Here is a 26,014-nt window from a genome sequence, read left to right as displayed (position 1 = left end):
AAGTAATTTATTAGTTATTTCGATAGTTTAAATTACCATTTGAAGTGTAATTGATATTTGTTATTTCATATTTATCTAGGGGTTCTTGAAAATGGTAATTGGAAGTTGGAGATGCTTGACCATCGCTTTGACCTCCATTTTAGGCGATCATCTTCGGCAGCAGCAACAACAGCATTGTTTTTAATTTGAGCAGCAATACATGAAACCATTTTATTAATTCTTGTTCAATTTCCTAGTTGTTCATAATTTTATGAAGGTTGAATTAAAATAAGAAAATTGCTCATTGTATTAATTTTCCAATTACGTTGTAAAGTTTTTCAAGATGGCGCCCAACGTGGGGCTTAAGTAAGGTGCTGTTTTTGCTGTCTGGTTAGCTTCCGGGTTGTGGTTTTGTTTGTTTGCGGGTCCATGGTTTAAGTTTTAAATTTTATTGAAATGAGTGTAGAATTAAAGACTCGTAAATATATTCGTGGCCAAGTAACGCGGTTGTTTAATGAACATGATAAATTCATGCGTATGAATAAAACTGAGTTGAAGGCTGTTCAAATCAAATTGGTATCGTACAGTGATCAGTTGAACAGTCTTAATACTGTAATCCATAAGTCTTTGTATGGAGACGGGACAAATGAAGAGGAGTTCTTATTAGAATTGCAGTCTTGTGATGATTACTCAGATAAATTTAATACCTGTTTTGCTGTTTTACAATTGATGGATTCTAAGCCTGAGGCCAAGGATTCTGAGACCGCAAGAAGTCTCTTAAAGAGTCCTGTAGTTCCACTTCCGGTTTACGCTAGCACCGAAAGTGAAAATGTTGAAAAATTTCTTGTTGAGTTTGAATCGGCTATTGCCACATATTCGTACACAGAGAGATAAACTATTACTTCTCAAGCAACAGGTATCAGGCAGAGCCTCAATTTTACTCGAGAATCTTGAAATTTCAAAGCAGACCTATACTGATGCTAAGAAATTGCTTAAAGAAGCACTGGCTTCTCGTTCGCTTCAGAAATTCAATGTAATTAAGCAATTAAGTGAAATGAAGCTTGAGTATGGCACTGATCCTTTTTCCTATATTGGAAAAATTACTAATGTAACTGAAACTTTTTCTACATTGGAAATCAAAGTAGATGATATTTTGCAGTATTTCATCTGGCAAGGCATGAATGACTCCTTTAAAGCTCAGCTAATAAATGTGACTAATCATGTACGTCCATCACTTGAAGAGATAAAGGAAAATTTCTTTGAAGCATCTGAACGTTATATGGACGTCACAAGGAAGTTTAATGAAAGGAGGAGACAAGGAGGAAAATCTTCTACATCACTTGCAGTTAATGTTAAATATGAGGATAATGAAACTAACAGAATTAGTACTTCTGACACCGCTTCTCCGAGGAAAAGGTGCACTATTTGCCAGGAAAACCATGCAACACATAAGTGTATAAAATATAAAGAACCTGAGCATAAGCTGAGACGCTTAGAAGAACTTAATGGTTGCAAGAAATGTGCTAACATTGGACATACCACTGACAAATGCAAGTTTAAATTCTTTAAGAAATGCTATTTTTGTAAGGGTTGGCATTTTTCATTTTTGTGTGATCATCAAGGTGAAAAATCTCATGATGAAAAACTACAAATGAATGCGAGAGGTAGCAAGGAAGTAAAAGCAGGTAATTCAAAACACAGGGAAACCTCAAGTGATGTAATGATTATAACTAAGGCTTTGCATACCACTGATGGCGCCTCTGTTTTGCCAACTTTTACCTGTGAAATGTTGAATGGAGCCCTTGTTAGAGGTTTGAAGGACTGTGGCTGTCAGACCAGTTTTGTAACTGAAAAACTTGCAAGTGATAATAGGTTGAAAGTGTTAGAAGATAATGTCTCTTTAACAGTCAATGGTTTTAATTCAAGTAAGAAGTATAAATCCAAAATAGTTGAATTAAAGTGCAACTTTGATGATAAGGCATGTGTAATACATGCATTGTGTGTACCAAGCATAGATATAAACTTGTCATTGCCAGGAATTTCAGAAGTGGCCAGGGCCTTTGCCAAAAAAGGCTTCAAATTAGCTGATAAATATTTGACTGATGGTAGTGATAAAATAAAGGATATTGACTTGATACTCGGTACAAATGATGCCCATTGTTTATTAGATTTTTCAGTAAAATTTGGCAATGATCACCCATCTGTTTATTTGGGATCAGCTGCAGGAGTGATGTTAATGGGTAATGTCAAGATTATGCAACGGAATCTACCTTATCTTTCAAAGGATTTTTCTTGTTCTTGGTGTTCGGAGCACTCTCGCTCGGTTGCCGATTATGAGGAAACATGTGAGTTAAATGGAAACAAATCCCCTGTATTTGATGGCATAGATGAATGCTGCAAGTATATTGGATTTGGAAGTTCTATGGGTGAGCCAAGTGGCTTAAGTTTGGAATGCGAGGTGGAGGTTCAAGCTAACTTCGCTATTTTAAATGAAAAAGGTATGATTGAAGAATCAGAGCTGAGACGTGCAACTGAGGAGATGCTGCGATCTGTGCATGAGAAATCTATTTATGAACCAGACCCTGAAGATGGAAACTTTATGTCAGATTTTAATGCAAATTTGATTAAGTTTACCCTTGATAACGCAAGAAGAAACGAGGAAGGAAGGCTAGAGATGCCTCTTCTATGGAATGAAAAGAGCTGTCATTTGCTTGGACGGAATTTCAACCTTGCAAAGGCTGTATTGAGGTCCAACACGAGAAAATTACAAAGGAACAAGGCAAATTTGGAACTTATGAATGAAAATTTTAAAGAACAAGCAAAACTTGGGATAATTGAGAGTACCAAATCTAGAAAGGTACATGTATGAGCATCCTGAGTGCAGTTTTTTAGCACACATGGGAGTTTTTAGACTAGATCGGGAAACAACAAAATGCAGAGTTGTTTTCCTGTCCAATGTTTGTGAACCTAGCAGGTCCAGTGTGATGACGGTCAATCATAATCAGGCTATGTATGCTGGCCCATCACTCAATCAAAAGATAACGTCTGCAATGCTTCATTTGAGATTCGGATCTAGATTACTGATCTTCGATATTAAGAAAGCATTCAATCAAATTGCACTCAGTGAGCTTGATCAGCAGAAGTTACTCTTTTTGTGGTATAAGAATGTTAAGAAAGGGGATTTCTCTATAATTGCCTACAAAAATGTTCGTCTTCCTTTTGGACTTCGATGCAGTCCTACAATTTTGATGTTGGCTCTTTTCAAAATTTTAGTACTGGATAGCAAGAATGATAATCCTAGACTAAGAAATGCAAAATGGATAATGTATCAGCTCTTCTATATGGATAATGGTGGATTTACTTGTGAATCATCTGAAACCTTGAATTGGATATATGAGATTTTACAGGGTATTTTTGGTCCTTACAAATTTGAACTACAGCAGATGTTTTCTAATGATTCTACACTACAAGATAAAATTGATGGAGAAAATATGCAATCGGATGTAGGATGCAAGAAATCTGAGATGGAGGTGAAATTACTTGGGATGATCTGGAATCGAGGGAGTGATACAATTTCAACCAGGAAATTGGGCCTTGATGAAAAGGCTAATACAAAAAGGGAAATTTTGCGATCCATTGCATCTAATTATGATGTTTTCAACATAAATGGTCCTCTTCTTAACAGAGCTAGACTTTTTATGCAGGACTTGCAATGTGAGAGGACGCTTGGATGGGATACACAACTTAGAGACTTTCAACAAAAGGAATGGAAAAATATTGCAAACCAAGTAAATTCTGCTCCTGTTTTTGAGCTTCAGAGATGTGTTGGTGAAAGGACAGATGAATATAAACTTGAGGCTTATGTTGATGCTAGCAAAAGAGTTTATGGAGTTGTTGTATATTTATGCAATATAAGAAGTGGTGAAAGAAGCTTTGTATTAGCGAAAAACAGACTCATTGGATCCAAATTGCATGAAAAGTCCATTCCTTCACTCGAATTACAGGCTATGTGTTTGGGTACAGAGGTTTTGTTGGATACCTATAATGAACTGAGTGGCACACAGTGCCTGGTGCCCATCAAAATAGTTGACTTGGGGCTATTCTCAGATAGTTTTGTTGCCCTGTCGTGGCTTAAGTCATTTTCTCATAGGTTTGATAAAATGCAGAAAAGGTCAGTGTTCGTAATGAACAAACTGAATCATATAATAAAGCTATGTGAGGGGAGAAGTGTTGGATTCTCCTTCGTGAGTGGAATGGACAACCCAGCCGACAAAATTACACGATGTCTGTCATTCAAAAGCTTAATGAAGTCTAATTACCATAAGGGTCCCAATATACGTGATCTCGATCAAGCTAGTAGAAGTGACATTTTAGGTTTCAAGGTACCAATGGTCGAGAATTTAGAAACCATTGAGGCATATAGTGCATCAACCAGTATAAAAGAAAGCCAAACTGTAAAACTAGAGCACTTAATACCTCTAGATAGATATTCAAATATGAATAAGTTGATATCTATACATGCGAAAGTTCTGGAATGCTGGGATCGATGGAAAGGGTTTATAAACAAGTCACATGGCTTTGATAAGAAGGACCTCCGCTCTAAGGCTTTTACTCAAATCATCTCTAGGGATCAACAAATAGATTTTCCAGATGTTATTGACTATTTAAGTAGTAACTCTAAAACCAAGATGGCTATGCCTAATTTGATATCACAGTTGAATTTGTATCCAGACACTCATAATTTAATAAGAGTGAATTGTAAATTTAATGAGAAGCGCAGTGTAACCAACCAAACTTATCCTATTCTTTTATCAAGAGAGAGTACTCTAACAAAACTTATTATATTGGATGGACATTTGCTTTTGAAACATGCTGGTTGCTATGCCCTTTTGACAGAATTACGTAGGAAATTCTGGATACCAAAATTCTTCTCAACAGTTAAAAGGATTCTGAAGGAATGTGTTGTATGCCGGAGATATAACCAAAGACCTGTCAAACTTAATCAATCAGCCTATAGGGAATTTAGATTGAGTCCATCTGATAAACCTTTTGGTAATGTATACCTTGATTATTGTGGTCCATTTTATGTGAGACAAGGGAAAGATAAAGTCAAGGTTTGGATCCTTGTTATTTCATGCATGTTCACACGAGCAGTTAATCTTAAGATCTGTATGGATATGACAGTTGAAGAGTTTTTGCGTGCTTTGTCACTGCATTCTTTTGAATATGGAGTCCCTCAGTTTATAGTAAGTGATTTGGGTACGCAAATAGTGGCAGGAGCCAATATTGTTCAGGATTTCCTGAAGGATGCCGAGACTGTTCAGTATTTAACTGATAATAATGTTGAGAAAGTCCATTTTCAACAGTACTATAAGGGCTGCAGTCAGCTTGGAGGATTGGTTGAAAGCGTAGTCAAAATGACCAAGCATATGATACGGAAGTCAATCAGAAATAATGTCATTGAATTTAGGGATTTTGAATATCTTGTTTGTCATGCTGTACATTTGATCAATAGAAGGCCGATTGCATTTAAAGAAGCATTAAGAGATTGTTCTAATAATGTACCAACCCCTATAACGCCAGAGGAACTTATTCATGGATATTCATTGGTCTCTTTGAATATTATTCCTGCATTACAAGCTGACCCTGATTCTGATGAGGATTTTCAGGTTGCCTTTGATGTTGTACATAAAATTAAAACGTCTTATGAGAAGCTGAAACAAATTAGAACTAACTTGCTGGAAATCTATCATCGGGAATTCATGAACACTTTAATTAAACAAGCTACTGATAAGAAGGATAGATATGCTCCTGTAAACCATAAACAAATCAGTATCGGCGATATTGTGCTGATTAAGGATGATGGATATAAACCTGTTAATTATCCTATGGGAATTGTCAAAGAAGTTTTCAAGAATATCAACGGAGAGGTAACTGCTGCGAAAGTTCTGAAGGGTAAAACCAATGAAATAACTAAAAGGCATGTTACTACTTTAATACCACTCTTGAGGAAGGAGTCTGATGAGGATGCTGTAGGATCAGATGATGATGATGATGATAATGCTGTAGCATCGAAAGAAGAGATTCCAGGCATGGACGTTTCTAGGAAACGTCCACAGAGAAAAGCTGCTGAGATATCACGGCAAAAATTCAAAACCATTCTAAACGATGATATTTCAGACTAATTATATTTTTTTTCTTTATTTGATCAAATTTACATAATTCTTATGTAGAATTTGATTTCTTCCCCGGGAGTGTTGAAAAATAACACTTAAGTTATTTTTTTGTTTTCTGTTTCTTTTTATAATATGGTAATTTGGTAAGTTTGCAAATGATTGTTTTTATTTCAACTTGCATTTTTAGTATTTAAATAATTTTTGTTTACATAAAATGATGACAATTCCTTAATAACCTGTTAAAACTTAAGATGGTTTGGGTCGTTGAAGAGACTTGCTGCTCGTTATAAATTTCTTACAGAAAGGAGAAGTGGACGGCTTTCCATGAAAATATAGTTAGTTCTTAGCCATCTTCACCAGTGACAACATTGGATTTGCTGGCCTCTTTATCGTCATGGTGAAAAAATAAGTGATTTGTACCATGGATCCGCAGCTTACGTTGCCTTCTTCTTGGAAGCCTCATCAAGAGCCAACACAGAAATTGTGATTTGTTTCATTTACGAACAGCATACACGGACTGTATGGGTTGTGAGGTACGTCATCATTTTAAAGGTCATTTAAAATTTGTGATTTATAATTCATAGTTCATTTGATAATGAAAGTCCCTTGCTTTGCTTTTTAGCCCCCACAAATAAAAATACCCTTGGATAATATTCATATCATTTACAATTTTCATGAAATTGCCATATTATAATTTCCCTGTCATAATTGAGAGATTCATTTATCTTCAGTTACTTTGAGCTGGTTAGATAATTTAAATTTTGTATCATATTTTGGCATTTTATCATTTTTGCCACTTTTACGTTAATTAGTAGTTTATTTACATTAGTTGTTTTTACTACTTAGGTGGTTATTCGTTCGGCCTTACTGTCAATTTGGCTCGTTGTATACAAGTGATATCCTTAATACGCAAAGTGGACCATTGCCTTTAGGTAATTATTTGATAGTGTTAAGTGAAATTAAATTATTGATACAATATATATATTTGAATGGCATTCCTGTGTTTTAAGTAATTTATTAGTTATTTCGATAGTTCAAATTACCATTTGAAGTGTAATTGATATTTGTTATTTCATATTTATCTAGGGGTTCTTGAAAATGGTAATTGGAAGTTGGAGATGCTTGACCATCGCTTTGACCTCCATTTTAGGCGATCATCTTCGGCAGCAGCAACAACAGCATTGTTTTTAATTTGAGCAGCAATACATGAAACCATTTTATTAATTCTTGTTCAATTTCCTAGTTGTTCATAATTTTATGAAGGTTGAATTAAAATAAGAAAATTGCTCATTGTATTAATTTTCCAATTACGTTGTAAAGTTTTTCAAGATGGCGCCCAACGTGGGGCTTAAGTAAGGTGCTGTTTTTGCTGTCTGGTTAGCTTCCGGGTTGTGGTTTTGTTTGTTTGCGGGTCCATGGTTTAAGTTTTAAATTTTATTGAAATGAGTGTAGAATTAAAGACTCGTAAATATATTCGTGGCCAAGTAACGCGGTTGTTTAATGAACATGATAAATTCATGCGTATGAATAAAACTGAGTTGAAGGCTGTTCAAATCAAATTGGTATCGTACAGTGATCAGTTGAACAGTCTTAATACTGTAATCCATAAGTCTTTGTATGGAGACGGGACAAATGAAGAGGAGTTCTTATTAGAATTGCAGTCTTGTGATGATTACTCAGATAAATTTAATACCTGTTTTGCTGTTTTACAATTGATGGATTCTAAGCCTGAGGCCAAGGATTCTGAGACCGCAAGAAGTCTCTTAAAGAGTCCTGTAGTTCCACTTCCGGTTTACGCTAGCACCGAAAGTGAAAATGTTGAAAAATTTCTTGTCGAGTTTGAATCGGCTATTGCCACATATTCGTACACAGAGAGATAAACTATTACTTCTCAAGCAACAGGTATCAGGCAGAGCCTCAATTTTACTCGAGAATCTTGAAATTTCAAAGCAGACCTATACTGATGCTAAGAAATTGCTTAAAGAAGCACTGGCTTCTCGTTCGCTTCAGAAATTCAATGTAATTAAGCAATTAAGTGAAATGAAGCTTGAGTATGGCACTGATCCTTTTTCCTATATTGGAAAAATTACTAATGTAACTGAAACTTTTTCTACATTGGAAATCAAAGTAGATGATATTTTGCAGTATTTCATCTGGCAAGGCATGAATGACTCCTTTAAAGCTCAGCTAATAAATGTGACTAATCATGTACGTCCATCACTTGAAGAGATAAAGGAAAATTTCTTTGAAGCATCTGAACGTTATATGGACGTCACAAGGAAGTTTAATGAAAGGAGGAGACAAGGAGGAAAATCTTCTACATCACTTGCAGTTAATGTTAAATATGAGGATAATGAAACTAACAGAATTAGTACTTCTGACACCGCTTCTCCGAGGAAAAGGTGCACTATTTGCCAGGAAAACCATGCAACACATAAGTGTATAAAATATAAAGAACCTGAGCATAAGCTGAGACGCTTAGAAGAACTTAATGGTTGCAAGAAATGTGCTAACATTGGACATACCACTGACAAATGCAAGTTTAAATTCTTTAAGAAATGCTATTTTTGTAAGGGTTGGCATTTTTCATTTTTGTGTGATCATCAAGGTGAAAAATCTCATGATGAAAAACTACAAATGAATGCGAGAGGTAGCAAGGAAGTAAAAGCAGGTAATTCAAAACACAGGGAAACCTCAAGTGATGTAATGATTATAACTAAGGCTTTGCATACCACTGATGGCGCCTCTGTTTTGCCAACTTTTACCTGTGAAATGTTGAATGGAGCCCTTGTTAGAGGTTTGAAGGACTGTGGCTGTCAGACCAGTTTTGTAACTGAAAAACTTGCAAGTGATAATAGGTTGAAAGTGTTAGAAGATAATGTCTCTTTAACAGTCAATGGTTTTAATTCAAGTAAGAAGTATAAATCCAAAATAGTTGAATTAAAGTGCAACTTTGATGATAAGGCATGTGTAATACATGCATTGTGTGTACCAAGCATAGATATAAACTTGTCATTGCCAGGAATTTCAGAAGTGGCCAGGGCCTTTGCCAAAAAAGGCTTCAAATTAGCTGATAAATATTTGACTGATGGTAGTGATAAAATAAAGGATATTGACTTGATACTCGGTACAAATGATGCCCATTGTTTATTAGATTTTTCAGTAAAATTTGGCAATGATCACCCATCTGTTTATTTGGGATCAGCTGCAGGAGTGATGTTAATGGGTAATGTCAAGATTATGCAACGGAATCTACCTTATCTTTCAAAGGATTTTTCTTGTTCTTGGTGTTCGGAGCACTCTCGCTCGGTTGCCGATTATGAGGAAACATGTGAGTTAAATGGAAACAAATCCCCTGTATTTGATGGCATAGATGAATGCTGCAAGTATATTGGATTTGGAAGTTCTATGGGTGAGCCAAGTGGCTTAAGTTTGGAATGCGAGGTGGAGGTTCAAGCTAACTTCGCTATTTTAAATGAAAAAGGTATGATTGAAGAATCAGAGCTGAGACGTGCAACTGAGGAGATGCTGCGATCTGTGCATGAGAAATCTATTTATGAACCAGACCCTGAAGATGGAAACTTTATGTCAGATTTTAATGCAAATTTGATTAAGTTTACCCTTGATAACGCAAGAAGAAACGAGGAAGGAAGGCTAGAGATGCCTCTTCTATGGAATGAAAAGAGCTGTCATTTGCTTGGACGGAATTTCAACCTTGCAAAGGCTGTATTGAGGTCCAACACGAGAAAATTACAAAGGAACAAGGCAAATTTGGAACTTATGAATGAAAATTTTAAAGAACAAGCAAAACTTGGGATAATTGAGAGTACCAAATCTAGAAAGGTACATGTATGAGCATCCTGAGTGCAGTTTTTTAGCACACATGGGAGTTTTTAGACTAGATCGGGAAACAACAAAATGCAGAGTTGTTTTCCTGTCCAATGTTTGTGAACCTAGCAGGTCCAGTGTGATGACGGTCAATCATAATCAGGCTATGTATGCTGGCCCATCACTCAATCAAAAGATAACGTCTGCAATGCTTCATTTGAGATTCGGATCTAGATTACTGATCTTCGATATTAAGAAAGCATTCAATCAAATTGCACTCAGTGAGCTTGATCAGCAGAAGTTACTCTTTTTGTGGTATAAGAATGTTAAGAAAGGGGATTTCTCTATAATTGCCTACAAAAATGTTCGTCTTCCTTTTGGACTTCGATGCAGTCCTACAATTTTGATGTTGGCTCTTTTCAAAATTTTAGTACTGGATAGCAAGAATGATAATCCTAGACTAAGAAATGCAAAATGGATAATGTATCAGCTCTTCTATATGGATAATGGTGGATTTACTTGTGAATCATCTGAAACCTTGAATTGGATATATGAGATTTTACAGGGTATTTTTGGTCCTTACAAATTTGAACTACAGCAGATGTTTTCTAATGATTCTACACTACAAGATAAAATTGATGGAGAAAATATGCAATCGGATGTAGGATGCAAGAAATCTGAGATGGAGGTGAAATTACTTGGGATGATCTGGAATCGAGGGAGTGATACAATTTCAACCAGGAAATTGGGCCTTGATGAAAAGGCTAATACAAAAAGGGAAATTTTGCGATCCATTGCATCTAATTATGATGTTTTCAACATAAATGGTCCTCTTCTTAACAGAGCTAGACTTTTTATGCAGGACTTGCAATGTGAGAGGACGCTTGGATGGGATACACAACTTAGAGACTTTCAACAAAAGGAATGGAAAAATATTGCAAACCAAGTAAATTCTGCTCCTGTTTTTGAGCTTCAGAGATGTGTTGGTGAAAGGACAGATGAATATAAACTTGAGGCTTATGTTGATGCTAGCAAAAGAGTTTATGGAGTTGTTGTATATTTATGCAATATAAGAAGTGGTGAAAGAAGCTTTGTATTAGCGAAAAACAGACTCATTGGATCCAAATTGCATGAAAAGTCCATTCCTTCACTCGAATTACAGGCTATGTGTTTGGGTACAGAGGTTTTGTTGGATACCTATAATGAACTGAGTGGCACACAGTGCCTGGTGCCCATCAAAATAGTTGACTTGGGGCTATTCTCAGATAGTTTTGTTGCCCTGTCGTGGCTTAAGTCATTTTCTCATAGGTTTGATAAAATGCAGAAAAGGTCAGTGTTCGTAATGAACAAACTGAATCATATAATAAAGCTATGTGAGGGGAGAAGTGTTGGATTCTCCTTCGTGAGTGGAATGGACAACCCAGCCGACAAAATTACACGATGTCTGTCATTCAAAAGCTTAATGAAGTCTAATTACCATAAGGGTCCCAATATACGTGATCTCGATCAAGCTAGTAGAAGTGACATTTTAGGTTTCAAGGTACCAATGGTCGAGAATTTAGAAACCATTGAGGCATATAGTGCATCAACCAGTATAAAAGAAAGCCAAACTGTAAAACTAGAGCACTTAATACCTCTAGATAGATATTCAAATATGAATAAGTTGATATCTATACATGCGAAAGTTCTGGAATGCTGGGATCGATGGAAAGGGTTTATAAACAAGTCACATGGCTTTGATAAGAAGGACCTCCGCTCTAAGGCTTTTACTCAAATCATCTCTAGGGATCAACAAATAGATTTTCCAGATGTTATTGACTATTTAAGTAGTAACTCTAAAACCAAGATGGCTATGCCTAATTTGATATCACAGTTGAATTTGTATCCAGACACTCATAATTTAATAAGAGTGAATTGTAAATTTAATGAGAAGCGCAGTGTAACCAACCAAACTTATCCTATTCTTTTATCAAGAGAGAGTACTCTAACAAAACTTATTATATTGGATGGACATTTGCTTTTGAAACATGCTGGTTGCTATGCCCTTTTGACAGAATTACGTAGGAAATTCTGGATACCAAAATTCTTCTCAACAGTTAAAAGGATTCTGAAGGAATGTGTTGTATGCCGGAGATATAACCAAAGACCTGTCAAACTTAATCAATCAGCCTATAGGGAATTTAGATTGAGTCCATCTGATAAACCTTTTGGTAATGTATACCTTGATTATTGTGGTCCATTTTATGTGAGACAAGGGAAAGATAAAGTCAAGGTTTGGATCCTTGTTATTTCATGCATGTTCACACGAGCAGTTAATCTTAAGATCTGTATGGATATGACAGTTGAAGAGTTTTTGCGTGCTTTGTCACTGCATTCTTTTGAATATGGAGTCCCTCAGTTTATAGTAAGTGATTTGGGTACGCAAATAGTGGCAGGAGCCAATATTGTTCAGGATTTCCTGAAGGATGCCGAGACTGTTCAGTATTTAACTGATAATAATGTTGAGAAAGTCCATTTTCAACAGTACTATAAGGGCTGCAGTCAGCTTGGAGGATTGGTTGAAAGCGTAGTCAAAATGACCAAGCATATGATACGGAAGTCAATCAGAAATAATGTCATTGAATTTAGGGATTTTGAATATCTTGTTTGTCATGCTGTACATTTGATCAATAGAAGGCCGATTGCATTTAAAGAAGCATTAAGAGATTGTTCTAATAATGTACCAACCCCTATAACGCCAGAGGAACTTATTCATGGATATTCATTGGTCTCTTTGAATATTATTCCTGCATTACAAGCTGACCCTGATTCTGATGAGGATTTTCAGGTTGCCTTTGATGTTGTACATAAAATTAAAACGTCTTATGAGAAGCTGAAACAAATTAGAACTAACTTGCTGGAAATCTATCATCGGGAATTCATGAACACTTTAATTAAACAAGCTACTGATAAGAAGGATAGATATGCTCCTGTAAACCATAAACAAATCAGTATCGGCGATATTGTGCTGATTAAGGATGATGGATATAAACCTGTTAATTATCCTATGGGAATTGTCAAAGAAGTTTTCAAGAATATCAACGGAGAGGTAACTGCTGCGAAAGTTCTGAAGGGTAAAACCAATGAAATAACTAAAAGGCATGTTACTACTTTAATACCACTCTTGAGGAAGGAGTCTGATGAGGATGCTGTAGGATCAGATGATGATGATGATGATAATGCTGTAGCATCGAAAGAAGAGATTCCAGGCATGGACGTTTCTAGGAAACGTCCACAGAGAAAAGCTGCTGAGATATCACGGCAAAAATTCAAAACCATTCTAAACGATGATATTTCAGACTAATTATATTTTTTTTCTTTATTTGATCAAATTTACATAATTCTTATGTAGAATTTGATTTCTTCCCCGGGAGTGTTGAAAAATAACACTTAAGTTATTTTTTTGTTTTCTGTTTCTTTTTATAATATGGTAATTTGGTAAGTTTGCAAATGATTGTTTTTATTTCAACTTGCATTTTTAGTATTTAAATAATTTTTGTTTACATAAAATGATGACAATTCCTTAATAACCTGTTAAAACTTAAGATGGTTTGGGTCGTTGAAGAGACTTGCTGCTCGTTATAAATTTCTTACAGAAAGGAGAAGTGGACGGCTTTCCATGAAAATATAGTTAGTTCTTAGCCATCTTCACCAGTGACAACATTGGATTTGCTGGCCTCTTTATCGTCATGGTGAAAAAATAAGTGATTTGTACCATGGATCCGCAGCTTACGTTGCCTTCTTCTTGGAAGCCTCATCAAGAGCCAACACAGAAATTGTGATTTGTTTCATTTACGAACAGCATACACGGACTGTATGGGTTGTGAGGTACGTCATCATTTTAAAGGTCATTTAAAATTTGTGATTTATAATTCATAGTTCATTTGATAATGAAAGTCCCTTGCTTTGCTTTTTAGCCCCCACAAATAAAAATACCCTTGGATAATATTCATATCATTTACAATTTTCATGAAATTGCCATATTATAATTTCCCTGTCATAATTGAGAGATTCATTTATCTTCAGTTACTTTGAGCTGGTTAGATAATTTAAATTTTGTATCATATTTTGGCATTTTATCATTTTTGCCACTTTTACGTTAATTAGTAGTTTATTTACATTAGTTGTTTTTACTACTTAGGTGGTTATTCGTTCGGCCTTACTGTCAATTTGGCTCGTTGTATACAAGTGATATCCTTAATACGCAAAGTGGACCATTGCCTTTAGGTAATTATTTGATAGTGTTAAGTGAAATTAAATTATTGATACAATATATATATTTGAATGGCATTCCTGTGTTTTAAGTAATTTATTAGTTATTTCGATAGTTCAAATTACCATTTGAAGTGTAATTGATATTTGTTATTTCATATTTATCTAGGGGTTCTTGAAAATGGTAATTGGAAGTTGGAGATGCTTGACCATCGCTTTGACCTCCATTTTAGGCGATCATCTTCGGCAGCAGCAACAACAGCATTGTTTTTAATTTGAGCAGCAATACATGAAACCATTTTATTAATTCTTGTTCAATTTCCTAGTTGTTCATAATTTTATGAAGGTTGAATTAAAATAAGAAAATTGCTCATTGTATTAATTTTCCAATTACGTTGTAAAGTTTTTCAAGATGGCGCCCAACGTGGGGCTTAAGTAAGGTGCTGTTTTTGCTGTCTGGTTAGCTTCCGGGTTGTGGTTTTGTTTGTTTGCGGGTCCATGGTTTAAGTTTTAAATTTTATTGAAATGAGTGTAGAATTAAAGACTCGTAAATATATTCGTGGCCAAGTAACGCGGTTGTTTAATGAACATGATAAATTCATGCGTATGAATAAAACTGAGTTGAAGGCTGTTCAAATCAAATTGGTATCGTACAGTGATCAGTTGAACAGTCTTAATACTGTAATCCATAAGTCTTTGTATGGAGACGGGACAAATGAAGAGGAGTTCTTATTAGAATTGCAGTCTTGTGATGATTACTCAGATAAATTTAATACCTGTTTTGCTGTTTTACAATTGATGGATTCTAAGCCTGAGGCCAAGGATTCTGAGACCGCAAGAAGTCTCTTAAAGAGTCCTGTAGTTCCACTTCCGGTTTACGCTAGCACCGAAAGTGAAAATGTTGAAAAATTTCTTGTCGAGTTTGAATCGGCTATTGCCACATATTCGTACACAGAGAGATAAACTATTACTTCTCAAGCAACAGGTATCAGGCAGAGCCTCAATTTTACTCGAGAATCTTGAAATTTCAAAGCAGACCTATACTGATGCTAAGAAATTGCTTAAAGAAGCACTGGCTTCTCGTTCGCTTCAGAAATTCAATGTAATTAAGCAATTAAGTGAAATGAAGCTTGAGTATGGCACTGATCCTTTTTCCTATATTGGAAAAATTACTAATGTAACTGAAACTTTTTCTACATTGGAAATCAAAGTAGATGATATTTTGCAGTATTTCATCTGGCAAGGCATGAATGACTCCTTTAAAGCTCAGCTAATAAATGTGACTAATCATGTACGTCCATCACTTGAAGAGATAAAGGAAAATTTCTTTGAAGCATCTGAACGTTATATGGACGTCACAAGGAAGTTTAATGAAAGGAGGAGACAAGGAGGAAAATCTTCTACATCACTTGCAGTTAATGTTAAATATGAGGATAATGAAACTAACAGAATTAGTACTTCTGACACCGCTTCTCCGAGGAAAAGGTGCACTATTTGCCAGGAAAACCATGCAACACATAAGTGTATAAAATATAAAGAACCTGAGCATAAGCTGAGACGCTTAGAAGAACTTAATGGTTGCAAGAAATGTGCTAACATTGGACATACCACTGACAAATGCAAGTTTAAATTCTTTAAGAAATGCTATTTTTGTAAGGGTTGGCATTTTTCATTTTTGTGTGATCATCAAGGTGAAAAATCTCATGATGAAAAACTACAAATGAATGCGAGAGGTAGCAAGGAAGTAAAAGCAGGTAATTCAAAACACAGGGAAACCTCAAGTGATGTAATGATTATAACTAAGGCTTTGCATACCACTGATGGCGCCTCTGTTTTGCCAACTTTTACCTGTGAAATGTTGAATGGAGCCCTTGTTAGAGGTTTGAAGGACTGTGGCTGTCAGACCAGTTTTGTAACTGAAAAACTTGCAAGTGATAATAGGTTGAAAGTGTTAGAAGATAATGTCTCTTTAACAGTCAATGGTTTTAATTCAAGTAAGAAGTATAAATCCAAAATAGTTGAATTAAAGTGCAACTTTGATGATAAGGCATGTGTAATACATGCATTGTGTGTACCAAGCATAGATATAAACTTGTCATTGCCAGGAATTTCAGAAGTGGCCAGGGCCTTTGCCAAAAAAGGCTTCAAATTAGCTGATAAATATTTGACTGATGGTAGTGATAAAATAAAGGATATTGACTTGATACTCGGTACAAATGATGCCCATTGTTTATTAGATTTTTCAGTAAAATTTGGCAATGATCACCCATCTGTTTATTTGGGATCAGCTGCAGGAGTGATGTTAATGGGTAATGTCAAGATTATGCAACGGAATCTACCTTATCTTTCAAAGGATTTTTCTTGTTCTTGGTGTTCGGAGCACTCTCGCTCGGTTGCCGATTATGAGGAAACATGTGAGTTAAATGGAAACAAATCCCCTGTATTTGATGGCATAGATGAATGCTGCAAGTATATTGGATTTGGAAGTTCTATGGGTGAGCCAAGTGGCTTAAGTTTGGAATGCGAGGTGGAGGTTCAAGCTAACTTCGCTATTTTAAATGAAAAAGGTATGATTGAAGAATCAGAGCTGAGACGTGCAACTGAGGAGATGCTGCGATCTGTGCATGAGAAATCTATTTATGAACCAGACCCTGAAGATGGAAACTTTATGTCAGATTTTAATGCAAATTTGATTAAGTTTACCCTTGATAACGCAAGAAGAAACGAGGAAGGAAGGCTAGAGATGCCTCTTCTATGGAATGAAAAGAGCTGTCATTTGCTTGGACGGAATTTCAACCTTGCAAAGGCTGTATTGAGGTCCAACACGAGAAAATTACAAAGGAACAAGGCAAATTTGGAACTTATGAATGAAAATTTTAAAGAACAAGCAAAACTTGGGATAATTGAGAGTACCAAATCTAGAAAGGTACATGTATGAGCATCCTGAGTGCAGTTTTTTAGCACACATGGGAGTTTTTAGACTAGATCGGGAAACAACAAAATGCAGAGTTGTTTTCCTGTCCAATGTTTGTGAACCTAGCAGGTCCAGTGTGATGACGGTCAATCATAATCAGGCTATGTATGCTGGCCCATCACTCAATCAAAAGATAACGTCTGCAATGCTTCATTTGAGATTCGGATCTAGATTACTGATCTTCGATATTAAGAAAGCATTCAATCAAATTGCACTCAGTGAGCTTGATCAGCAGAAGTTACTCTTTTTGTGGTATAAGAATGTTAAGAAAGGGGATTTCTCTATAATTGCCTACAAAAATGTTCGTCTTCCTTTTGGACTTCGATGCAGTCCTACAATTTTGATGTTGGCTCTTTTCAAAATTTTAGTACTGGATAGCAAGAATGATAATCCTAGACTAAGAAATGCAAAATGGATAATGTATCAGCTCTTCTATATGGATAATGGTGGATTTACTTGTGAATCATCTGAAACCTTGAATTGGATATATGAGATTTTACAGGGTATTTTTGGTCCTTACAAATTTGAACTACAGCAGATGTTTTCTAATGATTCTACACTACAAGATAAAATTGATGGAGAAAATATGCAATCGGATGTAGGATGCAAGAAATCTGAGATGGAGGTGAAATTACTTGGGATGATCTGGAATCGAGGGAGTGATACAATTTCAACCAGGAAATTGGGCCTTGATGAAAAGGCTAATACAAAAAGGGAAATTTTGCGATCCATTGCATCTAATTATGATGTTTTCAACATAAATGGTCCTCTTCTTAACAGAGCTAGACTTTTTATGCAGGACTTGCAATGTGAGAGGACGCTTGGATGGGATACACAACTTAGAGACTTTCAACAAAAGGAATGGAAAAATATTGCAAACCAAGTAAATTCTGCTCCTGTTTTTGAGCTTCAGAGATGTGTTGGTGAAAGGACAGATGAATATAAACTTGAGGCTTATGTTGATGCTAGCAAAAGAGTTTATGGAGTTGTTGTATATTTATGCAATATAAGAAGTGGTGAAAGAAGCTTTGTATTAGCGAAAAACAGACTCATTGGATCCAAATTGCATGAAAAGTCCATTCCTTCACTCGAATTACAGGCTATGTGTTTGGGTACAGAGGTTTTGTTGGATACCTATAATGAACTGAGTGGCACACAGTGCCTGGTGCCCATCAAAATAGTTGACTTGGGGCTATTCTCAGATAGTTTTGTTGCCCTGTCGTGGCTTAAGTCATTTTCTCATAGGTTTGATAAAATGCAGAAAAGGTCAGTGTTCGTAATGAACAAACTGAATCATATAATAAAGCTATGTGAGGGGAGAAGTGTTGGATTCTCCTTCGTGAGTGGAATGGACAACCCAGCCGACAAAATTACACGATGTCTGTCATTCAAAAGCTTAATGAAGTCTAATTACCATAAGGGTCCCAATATACGTGATCTCGATCAAGCTAGTAGAAGTGACATTTTAGGTTTCAAGGTACCAATGGTCGAGAATTTAGAAACCATTGAGGCATATAGTGCATCAACCAGTATAAAAGAAAGCCAAACTGTAAAACTAGAGCACTTAATACCTCTAGATAGATATTCAAATATGAATAAGTTGATATCTATACATGCGAAAGTTCTGGAATGCTGGGATCGATGGAAAGGGTTTATAAACAAGTCACATGGCTTTGATAAGAAGGACCTCCGCTCTAAGGCTTTTACTCAAATCATCTCTAGGGATCAACAAATAGATTTTCCAGATGTTATTGACTATTTAAGTAGTAACTCTAAAACCAAGATGGCTATGCCTAATTTGATATCACAGTTGAATTTGTATCCAGACACTCATAATTTAATAAGAGTGAATTGTAAATTTAATGAGAAGCGCAGTGTAACCAACCAAACTTATCCTATTCTTTTATCAAGAGAGAGTACTCTAACAAAACTTATTATATTGGATGGACATTTGCTTTTGAAACATGCTGGTTGCCATGCCCTTTTGACAGAATTACGTAGGAAATTCTGGATACCAAAATTCTTCTCAACAGTTAAAAGGATTCTGAAGGAATGTGTTGTATGCCGGAGATATAACCAAAGACCTGTCAAACTTAATCAATCAGCCTATAGGGAATTTAGATTGAGTCCATCTGATAAACCTTTTGGTAATGTATACCTTGATTATTGTGGTCCATTTTATGTGAGACAAGGGAAAGATAAAGTCAAGGTTTGGATCCTTGTTATTTCATGCATGTTCACACGAGCAGTTAATCTTAAGATCTGTATGGATATGACAGTTGAAGAGTTTTTGCGTGCTTTGTCACTGCATTCTTTTGAATATGGAGTCCCTCAGTTTATAGTAAGTGATTTGGGTACGCAAATAGTGGCAGGAGCCAATATTGTTCAGGATTTCCTGAAGGATGCCGAGACTGTTCAGTATTTAACTGATAATAATGTTGAGAAAGTCCATTTTCAACAGTACTATAAGGGCTGCAGTCAGCTTGGAGGATTGGTTGAAAGCGTAGTCAAAATGACCAAGCATATGATACGGAAGTCAATCAGAAATAATGTCATTGAATTTAGGGATTTTGAATATCTTGTTTGTCATGCTGTACATTTGATCAATAGAAGGCCGATTGCATTTAAAGAAGCATTAAGAGATTGTTCTAATAATGTACCAACCCCTATAACGCCAGAGGAACTTATTCATGGATATTCATTGGTCTCTTTGAATATTATTCCTGCATTACAAGCTGACCCTGATTCTGATGAGGATTTTCAGGTTGCCTTTGATGTTGTACATAAAATTAAAACGTCTTATGAGAAGCTGAAACAAATTAGAACTAACTTGCTGGAAATCTATCATCGGGAATTCATGAACACTTTAATTAAACAAGCTACTGATAAGAAGGATAGATATGCTCCTGTAAACCATAAACAAATCAGTATCGGCGATATTGTGCTGATTAAGGATGATGGATATAAACCTGTTAATTATCCTATGGGAATTGTCAAAGAAGTTTTCAAGAATATCAACGGAGAGGTAACTGCTGCGAAAGTTCTGAAGGGTAAAACCAATGAAATAACTAAAAGGCATGTTACTACTTTAATACCACTCTTGAGGAAGGAGTCTGATGAGGATGCTGTAGGATCAGATGATGATGATGATGATAATGCTGTAGCATCGAAAGAAGAGATTCCAGGCATGGACGTTTCTAGGAAACGTCCACAGAGAAAAGCTGCTGAGATATCACGGCAAAAATTCAAAACCATTCTAAACGATGATATTTCAGACTAATTATATTTTTTTTCTTTATTTGATCAAATTTACATAATTCTTATGTAGAATTTGATTTCTTCCCCGGGAGTGTTGAAAAATAACACTTAAGTTATTTTTTTGTTTTCTGTTTCTTTTTATAATATGGTAATTTGGTAAGTTTGCAAATGATTGTTTTTATTTCAACTTGCATTTTTAGTATTTAAATAATTTTTGTTTACATAAAATGATGACAATTCCTTAATAACCTGTTAAAACTTAAGATGGTTTGGGTCGTTGAAGAGACTTGCTGCTCGTTATAAATTTCTTACAGAAAGGAGAAGTGGACGGCTTTCCATGAAAATATAGTTAGTTCTTAGCCATCTTCACCAGTGACAACATTGGATTTGCTGGCCTCTTTATCGTCATGGTGAAAAAATAAGTGATTTGTACCATGGATCCGCAGCTTACGTTGCCTTCTTCTTGGAAGCCTCATCAAGAGCCAACACAGAAATTGTGATTTGTTTCATTTACGAACAGCATACACGGACTGTATGGGTTGTGAGGTACGTCATCATTTTAAAGGTCATTTAAAATTTGTGATTTATAATTCATAGTTCATTTGATAATGAAAGTCCCTTGCTTTGCTTTTTAGCCCCCACAAATAAAAATACCCTTGGATAATATTCATATCATTTACAATTTTCATGAAATTGCCATATTATAATTTCCCTGTCATAATTGAGAGATTCATTTATCTTCAGTTACTTTGAGCTGGTTAGATAATTTAAATTTTGTATCATATTTTGGCATTTTATCATTTTTGCCACTTTTACGTTAATTAGTAGTTTATTTACATTAGTTGTTTTTACTACTTAGGTGGTTATTCGTTCGGCCTTACTGTCAATTTGGCTCGTTGTATACAAGTGATATCCTTAATACGCAAAGTGGACCATTGCCTTTAGGTAATTATTTGATAGTTTAAATTACCATTTGAAGTGTAATTGATATTTGTTATTTCATATTTATCTAGGGGTTCTTGAAAATGGTAATTGGAAGTTGGAGATGCTTGACCATCGCTTTGACCTCCATTTAAGGCGATCATCTTCGACAGCAGCAACAACAGCATTGGTTTTAATTTGAGCAGCAATACATGAAACCATTTTATTAATTCTTGTTCAATTTCCTAGTTGTTCATAATTTTATGAAGGTTGAATTAAAATAAGAAAATTGCTCATTGTATTAATTTTCCAATTACGTTGTAAAGTTTTTCAAGACCCCCCCCCCCCCAAAAAAAAAAAAAAAAAAAAAAAATATATATATATATATATATATAAATATATATATATATATATATATATATATATATATATATATATATATATATATATATATATATATTTGAAATAAGAATCAAACCAAATAAAATCAATTCTTCTATCAAGTAAAATGAGGACCTGACTAAACGGAAGAAATTTGTCCCTTTTCGAAAAGATTCTCTTATGTGCAGGCACGGCTGGGGTGGGGGGGGGGTTAGCTGGATATGTAGCAAAAGAATTTATTTTGTTCGAGTATTTTCTCTTCTCATGTTGGGTGGAGAGAAACACGTAAGGGAGAAAGAAGATTAAATTGCAGCGTTTTAGTTTTAATGTTTTCGGTTCGTTTTTCGTCATCGTTTTGATAATGAGAAATTGTCCAATTATCTCTTTCTTAAAGGAAGAGATGTAAGAGTTAATGCACAAACTAATTAGGAATTAGGGAGAGACCTTAATATTATCAGAATTTGTAGTGCAACCAATCATTGATCACGTATAATATATAAAACGCATACTAAACCCCAATAGAAATATATAATTATAAGTGAATAGGACGTTAGTTTTTCATTTATCAAGAAATCAGTGGAATAACCAATAAGGGATTTTTTATAATACAATTTCTTTTTCTGGACCTTGAACATCTAGCAAAGATTATCTCATGATAGATAGATAGATAGATAGATCGATAGATAAAGAACTGGTTATCATAAATCCAACTGCGCAAAGCTTGCAAATTCTCTCTCTGTCTCTTTCTCAAACGGGTGAACGCTAGATATCAAATGGAAAGACATAAATACGGTTCCAATATTTCCTCAAACCCAGCTGGAATTTAGTTTGTCTTGGATGATGTTCTCAATTTTTAGAGGCCACTAGTACATCATATATCAATTGCAAACGTTAAGTAACATGCCCAAAAGGTACATTTAATAGCGGCAATGCATGGATAAGCTAGACGAGAGCACAGAAGATACTTAATTGTAGGGTAAATGCTAGAGCCACGAAACAACAAGCTGCTGTAAGGAGTGATGCCATTCCAGTGACCTGGAATTGGGAATGTAGGTTGTAAGCGAGTTAACCTCACGGTGTAAGTTGCGTTGCACAAGCGAGACTAATCCTTAAATAGAGATATTGATTCCGATGGAACAAAGAAATCGTAAACTTCATCGGATTAAGGAGTGAAGAGGCCCCCATGGAAGTACAGAAACTACTTCAACATAGAGAGAACGCTGAAGACGCGAGAAACCATCATGGCATAAAGAACAGCTCCTTTCTAAATGGAATCGAGTCGGAGACCAATGTAGTTTACAAGATTAGATGTTCTGAGAAGGCGAGTAAATTTCCTTGTTACAGCGTTAGACTAGCGATTACAGTCTGAAGAAGGACGCCATTCTCGTTGCTAGAGTAGAACCGTAAGCTTCGTCGAAGAGAGGATACCTGATGAGATGTTATGAACTTAGCAAAGTCTTGTGAAAAATCCTTCGCTTACTTCAAAATAAATCGTGAAAATTAATATTAAAAGAAATCTTCAAATTTTCATTTATCATTATTTGTTATCAAATAATCATGTTTTAATTTTTAGCAATTGAGCCTTCACCTTGTGTAACCTAACATCCAACGGTTATAGGCCTGGTGAACAATCGCATAAAAAGATCATTCAAAAGTTAACACGAGTGTGGGACAGATATCATATGGGAAAAGTAATTGCAGTATTCATCTTTTTATGAAACTTAACTGATGTTTAGTTTTTTCAGTAAGATATTGTATTTGAGTTTTAGACGCTACTAGTGCAAAGTATGTATATGTATGTATGTATGTATGTATGTATGTATATATATATATATATATATATATATATACATATATATATATATATATATATATATATATATACATATATATATATATATATATATATACATATAAATATATATATATATATATATATATATATATATATATATATATATGTATGTATATATTTATGTATATACATGACACGTTAACACTAACGCTCGTGATTGTCATTTATTCTAATAAGTCACAAATACCTCTTAATGTCGAATTCACCCTCCCTCTGGATAAAAGATCCAATAGGAGATTAATTTCTTTTGGCAAAGCTCTGGTTGGCTAAGGATTTAAACTCTGACCCAATAAAACTGAGGTGATTGAGACAGGATTCGAATCCATGGCCAACCAGAAGCTCAGAAAAAAAAAGAAAAAAAAATTCTCCTTCGATCTTGGATACCAAGGGAGAATGAATTCGATATTAAGGGGTATTTATAGCTATACTGAATAAATGAAAATAAGAATATTTCGTGGTAAAAACTGGCAAAGAAAAACCATAAGCAGACAGGAGTGGAAACCCATGTCTAAGGGCTGATGATGATCATATATCTATCTATCTATCTACCTATCTATATATATATATCTATATATATATATATATATATATATATATATATATATATATATATATATATATATATATATATATATATATATATATATCCAAATAAGCCATATATCATACTCCTCCTATTATCTGGATTCTCTCTATACCTCGGGATCAGAGTCCCAAGCGGGAATCAACTCAAAGATAATAGGTTCTGGTCGTTAGCGATATAGAGAGAATCCAGATATTAGGAGGAGTATAATATACGGCTTATTTGAATATGAAAAAAAAAACGTTTAAATGTGCAAATGTACACACACACACATATATATATATCTATATATATACTGTATATATGTATATATATATACATATATACATATATATATATATATATATATATATATATATATATATATATATATATATATATATATATATATATATATATATATATATATATAATAGGCGCTGTAAGATATAAGCCATAGTTTCTCAACACGTCCTTTGTACTGCTCCACTACCTTATCTCGACCACAGTAGTACCTGGCACCCATTCACCTATTCACGACTGGTTGAAATTGATGGCGGTAGTCAGTGTTCAAAAGCGGTCCTAGAAATACGTAGTCATAAACTTGAATATCTTCAAGACTCAATGGCAATAGGGGAAAGGATTTATAATGATAAGTAAACTACACATATAATTTAATTTGTTATGCAATCTTTCTTTAAGAATTCGTTTAGCTTTTTTTAATTTCATGAAGTCATTAATCAAATAAATAAAAGCTTAAGGTAATGATTTTCCTGTTTTTCATATTCTAGGCCTAAAACCCAACAATTTATTATCTTATTTACATATCGTTATTTCTGAGTGTAATTCAATGGGACTTATATGTAATCCTATGAAATGGTTCGCAAATCCTTCTTATTCATGTTTTTATATGACATGATCCACTTTTTTTACCGCCAATATTTCAATTTAGAGCTTATGGAAGAATAGTATTTCATTACTATGTATTTATTTATGATCTTTCAAGAAAATACCTTGTTCTTTAAAAGCATGGTTTCTCAAATTACAATAGTGATTATCTTATAGTTTTATATTTTTTCTGAGTCGTTTTCAAAGAAAAGCAACTTATTACATTTTTAAAATTTCGTAATGATGTTTGAAAATTAATTATCTCCTCCTAAAATTGACCTTTTGGAGAGAGAGGATTTCAGTGTGACAAACAGACAGACAGATAGAGAAAGAAAGCGCTAAGATATTGACTTTTACTGAATATACATTTCAAACGCAATATGAAAATCGCAATTCTACAATAAAACGTAATAATAATAATAATAATAATAATAATAATAATAATAATAATAATAATAATAATAATAATAATAATAATAATAATAATAATAATAATAATAATAATAACTGTTCCGAAGACTATTATTAGAATGAACCAACAAAAATGAAATATTTGGCTCCTCTCTTTCCAGTAGTTATCATCTAAATAGGCTGTTGGTAAAAGATCCTCACATTTATAGGTATGCCTGCTGGACTATACATACATATCTACGCAGTATGTATATTCTACGAATATATGAATTCAACCCAGCGAATGAAATCTCGACGCATATGCAAATAAACATACAAATATAAGTACGATTGTCCAAGCACAAAATATACAGGAAAATGTACCGCCGGAATATCGCATATAATATATGTGAATGCCACCAACAAGCAAAAGTGAGATAAAAAAAGGAAGCAAGAGAACATTTCTGTGCAAAGGAAATATTGCCAATACAAAGTTCCCAGAATGATCAAGTTTTTCTCTTCACTAACTTTAAACTTAATGGCTGGTGGGA

At 34.6% G+C, this 26,014-nt stretch overlaps 6 protein-coding genes across 9 annotated transcripts; all 6 read left to right on the top strand.

Annotated features, from left to right (window-relative positions):
- Positions 1-2,876: 2,876 nt before the first annotated feature.
- LOC137654117 (uncharacterized) lies at positions 2,877-4,620 on the top strand. The gene is made up of 2 exons (XM_068387756.1): positions 2,877-4,413; positions 4,607-4,620. The coding sequence occupies exons 1-2, from the start codon at positions 2,877-2,879 to the stop codon at positions 4,618-4,620; spliced, it is 1,551 nt and encodes a 516-aa protein (XP_068243857.1).
- A 10-nt stretch (positions 4,621-4,630) lies between these two features.
- LOC137654703 (uncharacterized) lies at positions 4,631-7,067 on the top strand. 2 transcript variants are annotated; one of them, XR_011046680.1, is made up of 2 exons: positions 4,631-6,688; positions 7,002-7,067. XR_011046680.1 is itself a non-coding variant. In XM_068388599.1 (1 exon), the coding sequence occupies exon 1, from the start codon at positions 4,668-4,670 to the stop codon at positions 6,162-6,164; it is 1,497 nt and encodes a 498-aa protein (XP_068244700.1). In that variant the 5' UTR covers positions 4,631-4,667; the 3' UTR covers positions 6,165-6,806. The 2 variants fall into 2 exon arrangements, 1 of the variants encoding a protein (XP_068244700.1); XM_068388599.1 differs by lacking the exon at positions 7,002-7,067 and having other exon boundaries at positions 4,631-6,806.
- A 2,971-nt stretch (positions 7,068-10,038) lies between these two features.
- Positions 10,039-11,782, top strand: LOC137654116 (uncharacterized). Its single transcript, XM_068387755.1, has 2 exons — positions 10,039-11,575; positions 11,769-11,782. Exons 1-2 carry the CDS (start codon positions 10,039-10,041, stop codon positions 11,780-11,782), a joined length of 1,551 nt encoding a protein of 516 aa, XP_068243856.1.
- A 5-nt stretch (positions 11,783-11,787) lies between these two features.
- Positions 11,788-14,229, top strand: LOC137654702 (uncharacterized). Of its 2 annotated transcripts, XR_011046679.1 has the most exons (2): positions 11,788-13,850; positions 14,164-14,229. XR_011046679.1 is itself a non-coding variant. In XM_068388598.1 (1 exon), exon 1 carries the CDS (start codon positions 11,830-11,832, stop codon positions 13,324-13,326), a length of 1,497 nt encoding a protein of 498 aa, XP_068244699.1. In that variant the 5' UTR covers positions 11,788-11,829; the 3' UTR covers positions 13,327-13,968. The 2 variants fall into 2 exon arrangements, 1 of the variants encoding a protein (XP_068244699.1); XM_068388598.1 differs by lacking the exon at positions 14,164-14,229 and having other exon boundaries at positions 11,788-13,968.
- Positions 14,230-15,132: 903 nt separating this feature from the next.
- On the top strand, positions 15,133-17,050 carry LOC137654115 (uncharacterized). Its single transcript, XM_068387754.1, has 2 exons — positions 15,133-16,904; positions 17,041-17,050. The coding sequence occupies exons 1-2, from the start codon at positions 15,133-15,135 to the stop codon at positions 17,048-17,050; spliced, it is 1,782 nt and encodes a 593-aa protein (XP_068243855.1).
- On the top strand, positions 15,751-21,643 carry LOC137654701 (uncharacterized). Of its 2 annotated transcripts, none has more exons than XM_068388597.1 (2): positions 15,751-21,012; positions 21,480-21,643. In XM_068388597.1, exon 1 carries the CDS (start codon positions 17,165-17,167, stop codon positions 20,486-20,488), a length of 3,324 nt encoding a protein of 1,107 aa, XP_068244698.1. In that variant the 5' UTR covers positions 15,751-17,164; the 3' UTR covers positions 20,489-21,012; positions 21,480-21,643. The 2 variants fall into 2 exon arrangements, 1 of the variants encoding a protein (XP_068244698.1); XR_011046678.1 differs by lacking the exon at positions 15,751-21,012 and adding an exon at positions 21,324-21,411.
- Positions 21,644-26,014: the final 4,371 nt, after the last annotated feature.

Source organism: Palaemon carinicauda, chromosome 15, assembly GCF_036898095.1.
Source record: "Palaemon carinicauda isolate YSFRI2023 chromosome 15, ASM3689809v2, whole genome shotgun sequence".
Lineage (NCBI taxonomy): Eukaryota > Metazoa > Arthropoda > Malacostraca > Decapoda > Palaemonidae > Palaemon > Palaemon carinicauda.
Note: the sequence above shows the minus strand (reverse complement) of the source record. Positions and strands in the feature narration are given on the sequence as shown.

Coding starts and splice junctions, on each gene's coding strand:
- LOC137654117 (XM_068387756.1), top strand. CDS start 2,877: ATGGGAGTTTTTAGACTAGATCGGGAAACAACAAAATGCAGAGTTGTT.
- LOC137654703 (XM_068388599.1), top strand. CDS start 4,668: ATGGCTATGCCTAATTTGATATCACAGTTGAATTTGTATCCAGACACT.
- LOC137654116 (XM_068387755.1), top strand. CDS start 10,039: ATGGGAGTTTTTAGACTAGATCGGGAAACAACAAAATGCAGAGTTGTT.
- LOC137654702 (XM_068388598.1), top strand. CDS start 11,830: ATGGCTATGCCTAATTTGATATCACAGTTGAATTTGTATCCAGACACT.
- LOC137654115 (XM_068387754.1), top strand. CDS start 15,133: ATGTTGAAAAATTTCTTGTCGAGTTTGAATCGGCTATTGCCACATATT.
- LOC137654701 (XM_068388597.1), top strand. CDS start 17,165: ATGTATGAGCATCCTGAGTGCAGTTTTTTAGCACACATGGGAGTTTTT.